The 13,602-nt window shown below is 36.1% G+C and overlaps 4 protein-coding genes across 6 annotated transcripts in view; 3 read left to right on the forward strand and 1 right to left on the reverse strand.

Moving 5' to 3' along the window:
- LOC146169227 (uncharacterized) overlaps positions 1-3,178 on the forward strand; it is a 112,733-nt gene extending 109,555 nt beyond the window's left edge. For 2 of the 3 annotated variants that reach the window (XM_083383276.1, XM_083383277.1), the window contains exons 153-157: positions 69-298; positions 870-1,063; positions 1,347-1,432; positions 1,814-2,002; positions 2,499-3,178. In XM_083383276.1, the coding sequence (XP_083239402.1) occupies positions 69-298; positions 870-1,063; positions 1,347-1,432; positions 1,814-2,002; positions 2,499-2,517 (718 nt within the window). In that variant the 3' untranslated portion in view covers positions 2,518-3,178. The remainder of the gene's footprint in view (positions 1-68; positions 299-869; positions 1,064-1,346; positions 1,433-1,813; positions 2,003-2,498) is intronic. The other variant, XM_083383278.1, reaches the window with a different exon arrangement.
- Positions 3,179-3,642: 464 nt separating this feature from the next.
- On the forward strand, positions 3,643-4,612 carry LOC146169230 (cyclin-dependent kinases regulatory subunit-like). The gene is made up of 3 exons (XM_083390869.1): positions 3,643-3,737; positions 4,238-4,365; positions 4,563-4,612. The coding sequence occupies exons 1-3, from the start codon at positions 3,673-3,675 to the stop codon at positions 4,610-4,612; spliced, it is 243 nt and encodes an 80-aa protein (XP_083246995.1). The 5' UTR covers positions 3,643-3,672.
- LOC146169231 (PIH1 domain-containing protein 2-like) lies at positions 3,647-6,850 on the reverse strand. Its single transcript, XM_083390860.1, has 6 exons — positions 6,683-6,850; positions 6,222-6,345; positions 5,978-6,105; positions 5,492-5,783; positions 4,963-5,087; positions 3,647-4,822 (listed from the first exon to the last, which is right to left on the reverse strand). Exons 1-6 carry the CDS (start codon positions 6,848-6,850, stop codon positions 4,688-4,690), a joined length of 972 nt encoding a protein of 323 aa, XP_083246986.1. The 3' UTR covers positions 3,647-4,687.
- Positions 6,851-7,310: 460 nt separating this feature from the next.
- Positions 7,311-8,858, forward strand: LOC146169232 (transmembrane protein 17-like). Its single transcript, XM_083389720.1, has 3 exons — positions 7,311-7,479; positions 7,991-8,208; positions 8,419-8,858. The coding sequence occupies exons 1-3, from the start codon at positions 7,356-7,358 to the stop codon at positions 8,722-8,724; spliced, it is 648 nt and encodes a 215-aa protein (XP_083245846.1). The 5' UTR covers positions 7,311-7,355; the 3' UTR covers positions 8,725-8,858.
- The last annotated feature ends 4,744 nt before the right edge of the window (positions 8,859-13,602 follow it).

Genomic DNA, 13,602 nt, shown 5'->3' on the forward strand with positions numbered 1-13,602 from the left:
AAAACGTTTCGAACGCCTTTAACCTTTATATATCGTGCTTCAGATTGCCGATTTTTTTCTTTTTTCAGTTTCGACGAAGGCAACGGCATCCTGTACGTCAAGCGCGAGCGCCTTCACACCGATTCGGTCGGGCGACTCTCCCTGCTGCTCGTCCACACGATGGCGCACATCGCGTGCGGCGACCTGGAGGCGGACTCGTCGGCCAAGTTCGTGGAGGAATTCTACCAGTGCCTGGCCGCGCTCAGTGACGATCTATTCTTTGCACGCTACAAGGGCGACGCGGGAGAGTTTGGCAAAGGTGGGTGATGGTCGCCTGAGCTGTTTGCGCTTGAACACTCTCGACCGTGTTTGATTTCCGGAGTACCTTAGTCGTTGATTTGGGTGCTTTCGTTTCACAGATTTTTTTAGCGGGGCTTTTAAATATGAGTGGAAGCCCTGGTATTTTTTTAGGGTGTCGATCGATTTTCAGAAGGTTTACTGAAATAGCTGTTTCTCTATTTGTTTTACTGACAAGTTGGCATTCATTTTTCTCGTTTTATTTCACGGACAGCGTCAATTCTCGTTTTTTTATTTCCAAGTCATAACACAAAACGTGACCACTGAATCTTGAGGACATGGGATACACGTAATAACAATTAGCAAAAACTCGCCTAGGCAGAGAAACGACGTTTCTTTTAGTTACACGTTGGTTCTGCTAACCGTCGTATTTGACCGTTTGTCGCCAGTTCAAAATTGGTTTCGTTAACAGAACATTAGACTGTTTAAAACGACATAAAAGAAGCAAAGGAAATTTATTAGGGGTGCCTTGTATGTTAGGTTAAAACAAAAAGGGAAAACAAAACAATTATTGCAACAATGTTTTACCGCAGGCGACAAGCAGCCTTCCAAGCCCGAGCTGACCAAAGACGTGCTGGACGTCAAACTGCCCGACCGCGAAACCGGCGACGAGGGTCGGTCATTCCACAAGAGGGCGGTAGACGAGCGACTTGCCAAGTACGCTCAAACTGCGGTTAGCTCCACCGTGCGGCAAGAAATAGGAAACATTGAGTCGAAAGTCACGAAGGTATCCGATTTATGTCAAATTGAGCTTAGTTTTACGCTAAAAAACTATATAATATTTTAGATTGAAGTGGAATTTTAAAACCTAAAATCTTTACAAATCTGAGTGGCTCTTTTGACTGAGATCTATCTAAAGCGTTTAAAAATATCTATTAGCTTGTTTCAATTCCCACTAGTGTTGTATTGTCGCCTTCATTGTATCTCAATAAATCTCTATCGCTTTGAATAACTTTTACATAAATTGTAAAATCTACAAAGTAAAACAATAAAATATTTTTAAATATTAGGCAAAGGGAGATGGAACATTGGATGAAATAGACAAGAAACTGGCTACGTTAGCTCCTGCCACTCCTTCAACATCACAATCAATCAGGTGACAGTGATACAGATTGAAATAACGCCATAACTAGCATTTCTTTTTCTAATTACTAGGGGTTAATATTGGGCAACACAAATGTCGATTTTAAAGTAAACCAATTTTGACCATCAGTTGTAAAATGCCTTCCAAAAGTGACAACTGAGCTAAACAAATAAGGTGTGATATGCCATGTATTGCACGTGGCATGGCTAGCGTGATAGTTTCCCAATCAGCGTGATGGTTTCCCAATCTTTTGAAGTGACAGTTAGTTTTGTCAGTGAACAGAATCAGTTATGCAAAAATATATTAATACGGTTGCATACATTTTTTGAAAACAAGTCGTTTTAATAGTTAGACCTACAATAAAAGCAACTCTAAATTTCCTATATATCTCAGGCGACCCGACACGAGAAGCTCTATCTACCCTGAAAGTGGCGACGCCGACGCACTAAACACCGAGTTCGTGACCTTGTCCCGCGAGGCGGGTGACCTTCACACTCGACTGAGCTCACGTGACGGAGACGAGGTGACGGTGCGCAATCGACTGAACAACGTTCAGATCCGACTGTCCGAAGTACAGCGACGGTAAGTTTGATTCTTCTCGGGTAAAATCTGTATGATATCTGAGATTTACAAATGGCGAAAGGTTTTAAAAATCTTAAAAGTGATTGTTGTTTCTCTAGTTGACAGTTATTTCCTTACACAAAACTTTCTCTTAAAGCTTGATTTTATAAACGATTTTTTGAGGTCGTATAAGTCACACGCGTAAATTAGTAGGGTAAGGCGACAAACACATTTTTTCTGAATCTAACTGCGTTGTGTTGCAAACATTGTTATGTCAATTTACGTTATTTTTTCAAGTCGCACTATTAGCATAATTTTCTAATTTTGACGGCTGAAACAATAGCAAGTGATTTAGGTATAGGTTAAAGTATTTTTATGTTGTACATTCGCAAAAAAACTAGAAATCTGAGTGTTGTAACAATGTACCTCAATTCGACCAAACTAAGTAAACTAACATAGTATAATAATTTTGTTTACCAAAGAAATTAACCACAATACACGATTTTTGCAATTGCAGGCTACGGACACCACAGTAAACGTACGTCGAAACAAGCAGTCTGAATTAAATTCACAAAATGTTTTTCTGTGCAATCTTAAACAATAATTTTGCAGTTGTATGTTGTTTAAAACAGCCATGCTAAATCATACCAGCAGTATGAACGGAAATGTTTCCTGCTTACTTTTATCTGGTGCTGGATTATATTTAATTAGTTATAGATGTTGTCAAAAGCTTGTTAAAAAAAGGTGTGCACTACATTTTGATAATAATTATTGTACATAGGCCAAAGTAATCCGTAGCACTTAAATTATTATGTTTTTCTTTCACTAACGTCTTCTTTATGTTTTGTACTGTGCACATTTCAAAGCTTCACCCGATAGAATGGCCAACACATATAAAGCCTATTTTTATACACTTTTTGTAATAATTTTTCATCGTTGATCACTGTTACATTTCTACACACTGTTACTCGTGATATGTGTTTAGAGCCTTTTTTGTAGTGTTGTTCACGCACACTCCAGTTAGATAAATTAAAGTAGTTTAATATATTAAACTTTTGTTTGTCTTGTAGCAAGTAAAGCCTTATAAACACTTACTTGTCGACCAAGTTCTTTAGGTAAGATAAATTCAAACCGATGATAGAAGACAGCATTTCAAACATAGAGTAATAGCACATCTTTGATGGGATTTTTGTGGCTTTTTGCGTTTCCGACAAAATCAGTTCGTTAACAAGTAAGATTTGCCTTGGCGACTTTTCGAGACTTTACTAAAACCGAACATCTGACAAAATCATTCAGAAAACAAATTTTAAATATACCTGGTGGGATTGTTAAACATAAAAAATGTTTTTACACTGAATATAATGTTTTCACTTGTTTGGATAACTAGATAACCAAATAAAGTTATTTTAAGCCATTTAGAATGAATTGTCAGTTTTAGTTTTGTGTTCTAATGTCAAATTTAAATTCAATCGCCATTAAAAATGTGTCAAAGAAATGTTGCTTAACACATAACAGACGAAACAAACTGAAAATATTAACGTAGATCACCTATGACGACATAATATATTCTCGCCTCAGCAAATACGCGGGTAAAGAGCAATTACAAACCAGCAAAAATTTTGCAAAATAACAGATATTTGCTGAAGAGAGATATGCAAAGCGAGGAAAGGCTGCGAAATTTGCAGTCACAGATGCAAAAGATGCAGAGTGAGATTATTTATTCAATGAAGTACAGCGACGAACTATACGACTACAGGTAGTGTTGCTGTAGCCCGGATTCTGGAGTGACTTGCCATAACGAGAAAGAACAATTATATGTTGGGCCAGTGATTCTCAACCTTATAGATTTTCGGCACCCCGACTGGAATTTTCGTGGAGTATTTTACTGAAATGTCACTATAAATCGAACTGGAACAACACAATCAACTTAAAACATGAAGGAAAATGTCATTTGATATAGTGGTCTATAATAATCGTACACCAGTAGTTGTATCAAAAAGCTTAGTAATTGAGCAAAAATCAGTTTCTTAATACCTCAATAGCTCGACACTCTTGAGCATTAGAAATGGTACACCAGGGCGAACACCACTGTGTTAGGCTGTAGTGTTATAAACGTTGCAGTCGTAATGCAAGCAATGTTATTTCCCATTCAAATAACTATGCTTTATAAGAAAAGTTCACACGACTGTTTTACTAAAAAAGTTGTGTTACTCAAAAAGTTTTTTTTACGGCTCAAGTGGGTGGTTTATACTATAGACATGTCTTCTTGCCACCGGCCTTGGCACAAATGATTCCCGACAAACACCTAATGACAGAAAGTGAGTGGAGAAACTTGGGTGTTCAACAATCCATTGGCTGGAAACACTACATGATACACAGTCCAGGTACATCACACAACGTTTACAAAATATATATTTATTTGTATAGTTAAAGCAATAAAAGCTACAAAATCAAGTTGAAATAAAGAGACTATTAAAAAGAAAAATTAGACAAAAAGAATATTTAAAACGACATACTTTAAAAATGTGTTATGGACCATTCATAAAGTTTTAATATAACCTTAATTTCTGTATTTTTGTAGAACCGCATATACTGCTTTTTCGAAGACGCAATAACCGAATGGAATTATAACAGAACAAATTGCTTTTATTAGTGTATGCATTTATGGAATCATGGAATAAACAATAAGAAATTCCTGAGACAATTCTATAACAGTGGAACTCTTATTATCAATTGTTTAGATTTCTTGCTAAACTTGGCTTTACAGAAATCATCATTTACTAGTTTGTTGAATGGCAGTTTCAGATAGTATTTCTCTGGGACAGTCAGTTCAAGCTCATTCTGAAAGTATATTTAAAAATCAAAAAAACTTTAAAATAAAGGTAAAAAATTATAAAATAGTACCAACAACCCTGCCAAAAAAGCATATTTGTCATTTTTCAAAAAAAATATTTTCAACAACAAATTGCCTAAAAACATACCTGCGATAAAACTAAATCACATTCGGCCACACAACTTGCTGTTGGAAGGTTTATTGTAACCACAATCTGTTTTTCCTCAGTATCATCTTCAAACATAGAGTACTCTGGTATTGGTAATGATTCAACTGCCACCAAAAAAAACTTGTATTAATAAGCAATGATTGGTTTTCAGCATACCGTACAATCAATATTTTAGAATTTTGTTCATAGTAATAACTAAAACCTCTTTTATTTGCCAAAATTGATTTGTAAATAATAACTTTTGACTACAACAGTGAAGTTGTAGTGGTCCACTGGTCAGTGATGTATTTTTTGTCCGAAATATACTATATCATTTAAATTTGAGTTGCAAAACTGTTGCAACAAAAATTGGGGAACACTGATCTATGTAAATGTAGCACATCAAATAAACCTGCAGCTATAAATTTTTATTTTTCTCATAAGATATTTCAACCTGTTTTCCATACATTCCCAAAATTTATGTGTTAAATACAACAATATTTAAAATTAAAGAATACCCTTGGCTTACCTATTTCTTCTATAAGTTTGTTTTTTGGAACCTCTGATTTCACCTGTGTAGCCTTTTTGATAAGATCTGGCATTTCTTTATCGGCAGGCAAATTTTCTTCGTCAATGTTTAAATTTTTAGGCAAACTTTCAGGGGAAGATAAAATGTCACCAATGTTTTTTTCGGTCATTTTCATTAGATCAGGGTCATTCATATCTTTCATTGGATTTTTTACAAACAAGGCAATTGGATTAGCAGGTAAATCTCCTTTGTAAAGATCTTTGCAAATTTCATATTTTTTATTCAGGTTTACCTGTGAGAAAGTTGGATACCATTTCACACTACAATACATACAAATCAGCTAATAAACTTCAAAAGAAGCGAAGTAGAATATAAACATTATTAGACTAACAAAATATACCTAATTAGAAGAATGTTTTGCTTTACATACTGTATATTTAATGCACAGTGTTTTTGCATAAGAAAAATACATTTAATACAATATACCTTGCATTGCTTGCTTGCGAGTTCAATTATTAAGTTAATTAGTTCATTCTTGTCGAGAAAGTTGCTTAAAATTTCATCCAATACCCTTTTATTTGCTGCTACAGGTATGGTTATAAAACTTCCACCATCTGATACAAAAAATGCTTTAAGGTAGTACATAAAGCAGAAATTCTGGAGCATTATTACTGATTTAGAACTCTCTAATAAAAATCAAGCCACAATAGGTATTAGGACTAACAATGACCTTTTTTTGATACATGTCTTTTGAGAAAACCACACATTAACTTTAGAGGCTCTTCGTCATTTTCAGGATAAGGGATCCTTAGCCATGAGCAAACATTCACATAAACATCTGGACTGCCGTTATTCTGGAGTTATAAGCAAATACAAAATTATGTTTATTACCATTTAACAATATCGTATAAATTATTTTGTTAGTTTAACACAGCGTACCTTTAAACAACTTTGCAGTAAAAGTGAGATACTTGTTGTGCAAAAGTTAGTGGGGTTATTGTTTTCCTAATTACACTACTGTACTTAAAAATATCCAATCATTTATTTTGGATCTGGTGTGACCAGTATTTTACTGGAACAAATGACCAAACTTGACAATAAAAATTCAAAATTAAATTCGCCACCACTTTTTCTTGCTATTTTTACCTTGAATGGACATTATATAACTTTACATACAAAAGTTTACTGTACCTGCTGGCATTTAAAACATAATTCTGGGCTTGGTGGTTTCATGTAAATTTCTCTTTCCTTCATTTGCTCATCGATAAACTTTTTGTAACCTTCTGGGTCATTTGCAGATAGATCTTCCAATCGGTCCCATATGTATTTCGCTTGATCTTGCAAATCTTTTCCGCTCATGTTGAACGAAACGAGAAAAAATTATCAAAATCTTCAATAAATCAACCGCTACATTTACTAAACAAGCTTACTCAGGTTGGGGAATACCCAAAATAAAACTAATAAGTGCATTTTATAAATCCAGAAGTATATAAAAATGATGTGATACATTATGATATATAAGGTTACAATTGGGTTTATACAATGAACAATTTATATATTAAATAAATCAACTAATATTTTCTTCGTTAATAATTTTTACATTATTTTGCCGTAGATTTATTTGCTAAGGTTTTGTAACTTTCAAATTTGTAAATTTCTACTTGTATTGTTAATTGATTTAATTTAGTAAATAACTTGGCCAGCAATGTAAGTAAGACTGCAGCCTTTAAATTGGATAGTTACCTAAGCTTGATAATTAGAAATATTTTAATATATACCTAAACACAACGAAACAATTGTTTAAATCAGGCACATTTCAGGAAAAATAGTTTAAATTTCGCAAGTTAAACCAAAATAAACTACAATGTCGAGCAAGCCTTCAAACCAATCTAGCTTCACCCCACAAGTTCGACAAGTACTTACCAACTTATCAAGTAAAATTTTCTCACAACAGCAAACGTACAATCACATGGAAGAGACGTTACCTGGTAAGTTTTCATTTTTGTTTTACTGTTATTTCATGCATTAAAAAATTGTAAATACACATTTTTTGGATGTGTTGTTATGAAAGAACTTGTTAGATTTTTATTTTTCCATATTTTAACACTTTCCTATCATTTTTTACTTTTATTGTGGCTAATTGTTTGGAAAGACAACCTTTAGAGTAAAATTATTTGCAAAATTGTCTAATTGAGAATAATAAGCTGCCAGTTTGTTGTTTTCAGTAAAAATCAACAGATACTTTCAGTAAAAATCACTGCAAGTCCTCAATAGACTAACCGAATTAGTCCATCAATTAACGGTTGTCATGCAAGCAAGGATAGGCTAGAAAAGCAGCTTATTTGTGAGACAAACTCATTGCCCTAGGCCATTCTTCTACCAACTGAGCTACACAAGCTCAAAGGGGAGCAGTGACGAAACAACTTTGACACCTTTTATTGATACTATAATTTACATACCAATTTGTAAAATTGTTTTTAAATACCTTTTAAAATTTAGGAAATGAAGTTGTGACAAGTTTGCCCCTACAGATGGCAATGCACTTCAACGTTTTCTTTTTTCCGTTTTGGTTGACATCTGAAGCATTGATGCTTAACTTAAAATATCAATACCTTGATGACACCTACAAAGTGTTGTTGATTGCTGTGCTTCTAATATTTTCCGTTATTGAAATCATCCGACTTTATCTTGGCTATGTTGGAAATCTCCAAGAAAAAGTAAGTTCTATGGTTTATCCTATGACTTGGTCTGCACTTTTAAAACCAGGCCACATTTTAACTAATGCATTAATATTTAGGGTGCATAGGGTACAAAAAAACAATTATTTTTCAAAATAGGAGGCTTCCCAAAGTGTTTGCTTAAAGCCTATAGTTTGTTTAACATATGTATCATGTGTTCCATTAGGTTTCACCGAATTTTATTTTTAGGTTCCGGAAATTGCTGGGTTTTTGTTGTTTACAATTCTTCCTCAGTTTCCGCTGCTTTTATTTTTGCTTTTAAATGATTCCATGATCATCATGCCACTTGAAAGAGCTGTATGCATTGTGCTTCTTCTACTCTATTTGGTCGAGATGGTTTCTGCCTATTTTACTGTTAGAGCTATGGTTCACCAGCAAACAACCAAAATGCACTTGCAGCAGTTTGTTGACCTTGAACAAATACCAGGACAGGGCACATATGATGTTTATGGTGACCTAGACATGTCTGTCCGGCGAAAAACTGCCAGAGCTTGAAAATGCATTTGTTTTACTAAATGGTAATTTGGGATTTACAGCTTGGCATTGTCATCACTTTTAAATGCTTAAAATGAGGAAGACACTTTGTTTTCTGTTTTTTCTAGGTTAAGCATTTTATTTTCATATATTTTATACACTGTTTGTACTAGTTTTATTTTCGTTATTTTAATAGATCATATGACGTTTATAAATAAACAAAACTATTTTCTATTTTAATGGTTCAAAAAAACAAGGATAACAGCAAGGTACAACTTAAGCTTTCAATAGACAAACAGAATTCGATGATCAATTAAGGATTTGCACCCAAGCAAGGCTAGGCTTGAAAAGCAGCCTGCTGTGTGGTTTGAACTCACGACCTTGGCCATATAGGCTGCTCTACCAAGTAAGCTAAACTTCCAGTTTATAGGTTGTTATCGGTAATTAAAATGCAACTTTAAAACGGCTGGATTACAAATCTTTGTTATATACTTAAGTATGTGTATCTTTTATTGAGTTGATGGAATAAAGCAGTTCCCTCAACGCGATATTGTCTGAACTAACAACAACAGGATGCATCGCAATGGAGGGATGGCCCAGGGGTTGCCACAAAGTATTTCAAAGAACTTGTTTTGCCAAAAGTGTTAACTGGCACGGCGGCATGTTGAGTTGGACACCCCTGGTATAGCATATGTTTGAGTTAGATTTCATTTTAAAATGTGTTTCAACATGTTTTCGCTTTAAAGTTAAGGTATTTGTCAATTTAAACAAGATTTTATTTCTTTCTAGGCGCGAAATATGTTACGCCATTGCCATTTCTTTTATTTTAACTCGATTGAGGTTACTGTTTTATGATTGATTTTCCAACAACATATTTTAAAGTTGTTTTGATGCATCCCAATCAAGTATGTTAAATCCATCCTCGGATTTCTTGTAACTATGTGGTACGTTATAAAACACTGGGCTATAGTAACAATTCGCCTGTAGTGACACATGGTTCAAAGTCCCGTGCCTAAAAATATATAATGGCGTCGTGTATACGAACACTTTTGTTAAAGTGACACCAGGTTTCTGTTCTGTAGACTCTAAAACAGTGGTCGGCAAACTTTTTTGTCGCGGCCCAAAGTACTCCTTTCAGAGCTATTACAGGCCTACTACGTAAAAAAGTACGAAAACAGTGGCGGATTCAAGAGATTTGATTTTAAGGTGAAATATTAGATGGCGCCTTGATGCCCAAAACACTGCCATGGCATAAAACGAAGAACATAAAAAATTTCGTTTGCATAAAGTGAAAGTTGGCAAAAAATATAGCTTGACAGGCACTCTGAGGGTCACATTGGCACGGCTTTTACAAGCTGACAGTATCTAATGTACTGCTATCACACGGCCCACAACTACATGATAACACTAAGCTATTCAAAAGTAACTCGCGACCCACTAAAAACGGCTCTACGGCCCACAGTTTACCGATCACTGCCCTAAAACAAGGTTACTCGAAAGTTTGTGATGCAATAATGTATAATTATAAATGCAAGAAAGAATGATAGAAAGGACTGTAGCCATATTTAAATTTGTTTAGCCATTCATGTTTACAATTGTTTAAGATGTTGAACGGCTGTACGTAGGGCGTTATCGTTAATAAAAAAGCGGCTTTAGAGAGCCAGAAGCTAGATCACTGTTAAAGGTGAATCAAAACTGGACGGAGTCAGTTTATTTGATTTGTGACGTGAACAAGCGCAGGAACCGATATGGCCGCACACTGTATATTATTAGGAGCAGAGCAGACGCGGATCCAGGAATCTTGTTTGGGGGTGGGGCAGTATTATTTTCAGATGTGACGTCACAAAGTTACACCTTAATGTGACGACTGAAAAATGTAACCTTAAGAAGGTCGCATAGTTCGTTTATTCGTTAAAGTTTTAGGCTACAGATTTGAATCAAATAAGTTATCTTATAGAAATATATCAAATCGCGCAAAACGCAAAAAAACCTTTATATCTTTTAAGTTCCTAAAACTTTCATTTTCGAGAGTGCGATGAGACGCTCGCCTCGAAAATAGGGTTGGACATAGTAAAACCGTAGTGGAAAAAATTGTTTGCATTAACGTAATTAAAATAGCCCCCCCCCCCCCCACTAAAAAAAACAGTTTGGGTGAGCCATGGTCACGTTCCCCCACACCGACGTTTTTGGAAATAGATCTGTGTTTATACCGTTTAAAGTCCACCCGTTTATAAATATTTTTGTTGCGCCACTGTTTCTTTGGCTGTCTGAATTAACCGTTTGGCGGGTCCACCTGTAGAGCGCAGTAGAGGGCAATATCAAACGATTTTGCTTGGATTCTCGAAAATATTTCTGGTTGGACCGGAATAAAAACGTTTAAAACCTAACCCACAAAATGACAAATTTTCTTATTGCATAAATTATATATTAAAGTTTAAAGCTCATGTTTTAACTTTTGCATGAGCATTTAAAAGCATTAGTTAACAAATTAGGTACCTCGAATCTTTTTATGCGAAACAGTTTTGGCTGTTGATTTCGAGTAGGCTAATAGTTTTAAAACCCGTGAGTTATTTTACGGCCCTTGTTCGTTTTTTTTTTCTTTTTAGTTAAGCAACGGTAAGTACTAAATTCATTTTAACCTAATATATAGGCCGGTCATGTGCAAATGGCGGATCGCGATCCGGTTCCGGATCTTTTCAACGTTTTGCGCTTGAAAAAATAAAATACTTACTTTTTGACTATTTTAACTATACGTAAGTGCGAAAAATTTTCTACGTCCAACTTGTTTACGTTTTGATGCTGTCTTTTGAACTAGATCAGCGCTTCAACGGAAAACGTATTCAAAAATATTGGTCATATATTTTTTAACATTTTTTATTTTCGGCAATGTAATAAAAACTTCAAGAAATTCAAAAGAAATGCTGGTATACCTAAAAAAATCGCGCTCGCTTCGCTCGCCACGTGCCCCCGACTTACAAAGGTTCAATTTTACACAAACAAACGCCTTTTTTCGCGCTTTGTGCCAACGCTTTACTGCCTCCTTAAATGTAATTAAACGCGCTTTTAGTGAAAAAAGAGATCCGAGGTCCGCCTGATTAAAAGTTGTTCTAACAATTTAATAACAGAATTCTCAGTTAACATTTTGTGCGGCCCACAAAGACCTTTCGGAGTTCTCCCGCGACTAGAAAAAGGTTGCCGACCCCTGGTGTAAACCAACTCATCATTTTTCTCACTGAAACATTCTTGGTGCTGCAGCACAATTCACTTTTGACTTTTAAAAGTTATCAATATGTTGTAGGGTACATTTACATAAATAAAGCACCATAAAAATTAAAGCGTGACCAATATGTTTAGGCCTACTATTCGTATTTGGTGGATCATCATGTTGTCAGGTTTGAATGTGGTGGATCATGGTAGAAATCATTTGAACACCCCTGATATAGGCTATTTAAAACCTAATATACTGTAAATCATCTCGTGTTTCAAATCCATGTGTAGCGGATCCAAAACGCAACCAGTAGGCCTAACAAATATTTTCGTTTTTCTGTTTATTGCTATCAAACGTTAAATGTCACAGAAAGTTGCAATAAATCGAAAGGTTCGCTTACTAAAACGTTTTGGAATTTTGTGAACACCTCATTTTTTTACCGTATAAAGAATATCGGATAAAGGATGATTTTAAAAAGAGCCAAAGTGACATAGGCGGGGCAACATATAGTACAATCTTTCGTGTGAATTCGGGGCGTTCGGTACATGCTCGCGAAAACAGGCTACTGCTTCAATCATCAAGCCGGCGATTTCGGTCAGCAAACAATCATCGTCGGTGTCCTTTTGACGCGGGAAACCCCCCGACAGCCGATGTCCAGCATCCAAGAAGAAAAGAAAGCAGCTCTCGGCACAACCAAACCGCAATTTGTCTTGACGCGATATGAACTCGCCAGGATGGCAGCGGACAAACAGGCGGGGACTTCAAGCGTGCTGCTGTGAAGGGCGTTTGGCGGATTCTTCGAACTGGCAACGCCAAACGCGAAGCAGCGAAAAAGCGGCAGCAGCATGTTTGTTCGCAGCAAAGCCACGATAATGGGGTTTGCTTAGACTGGGCGCCGCCTCGCCAGCATCGCTGCTCGTTGCACCGCCGGGGTTCGGACGCACGTCGGGTCCAATAAGCGGCCGCGTGCCTCTGTTTAGCCTTTTCTATCTGAGCGATGGCATCGCCGTTGATATTTCGCCCGACACAACTATCGGATATATCGACGGAAATTGCCCGCTGACTCACTGAAGCGGAGCCCGGTCAGAGGCTGCACTGGCGACTCCCTGGGATAAACAAATGGCCTCCAGTCGGCTTTAAGTGGCCTAAAAACACAAGAATCAAGAAATATTTTTGACTAAATACGTTGGGAAATGTACCCCGGTGCTTTTCTTCGGGTAAACTTCCTCGAAATTTTGCTGAATATTCCACATAGAGTTCTTGTTGGGTTAACAAAATAATAATTTTTGGCATTTATTTGGATTGGTGATAATTGGAAACGATTGGTGGATTAGTGTTCTGATTGACCTTTGGAAATGTCTAACGGGAACTTGCGTTGTATACCAGGAAAGTTGTTTTGCTAAGCCGGTGGCCATAATGGCCCAAAGCATGGACAATTTCGGGTGACACTTAAAGAAAATGGTGTGAACTTTGCTTCAACATTCCACAAACGACCGCGAGACTCACGTATTTGTTTTTTTTACTAAATAAAAACGGGTTTATTTTCAATACCCATTTAAGGTGTGGAGCCCTTTGACTATTGAGGCAACGTAAGCCAGTACATGATTGTATGATTGGTGTTTAACTCAGAATATTTTTAAAAGTGAATTTCAATAAGACTGGTACACTAATTTGCGGTGTACCTCTTCTGG

Source organism: Ascidiella aspersa, chromosome 1 (assembly GCF_963924565.1).
Source record: "Ascidiella aspersa chromosome 1, kaAscAspe10.2, whole genome shotgun sequence".
Taxonomy (NCBI): domain Eukaryota; kingdom Metazoa; phylum Chordata; class Ascidiacea; order Phlebobranchia; family Ascidiidae; genus Ascidiella; species Ascidiella aspersa.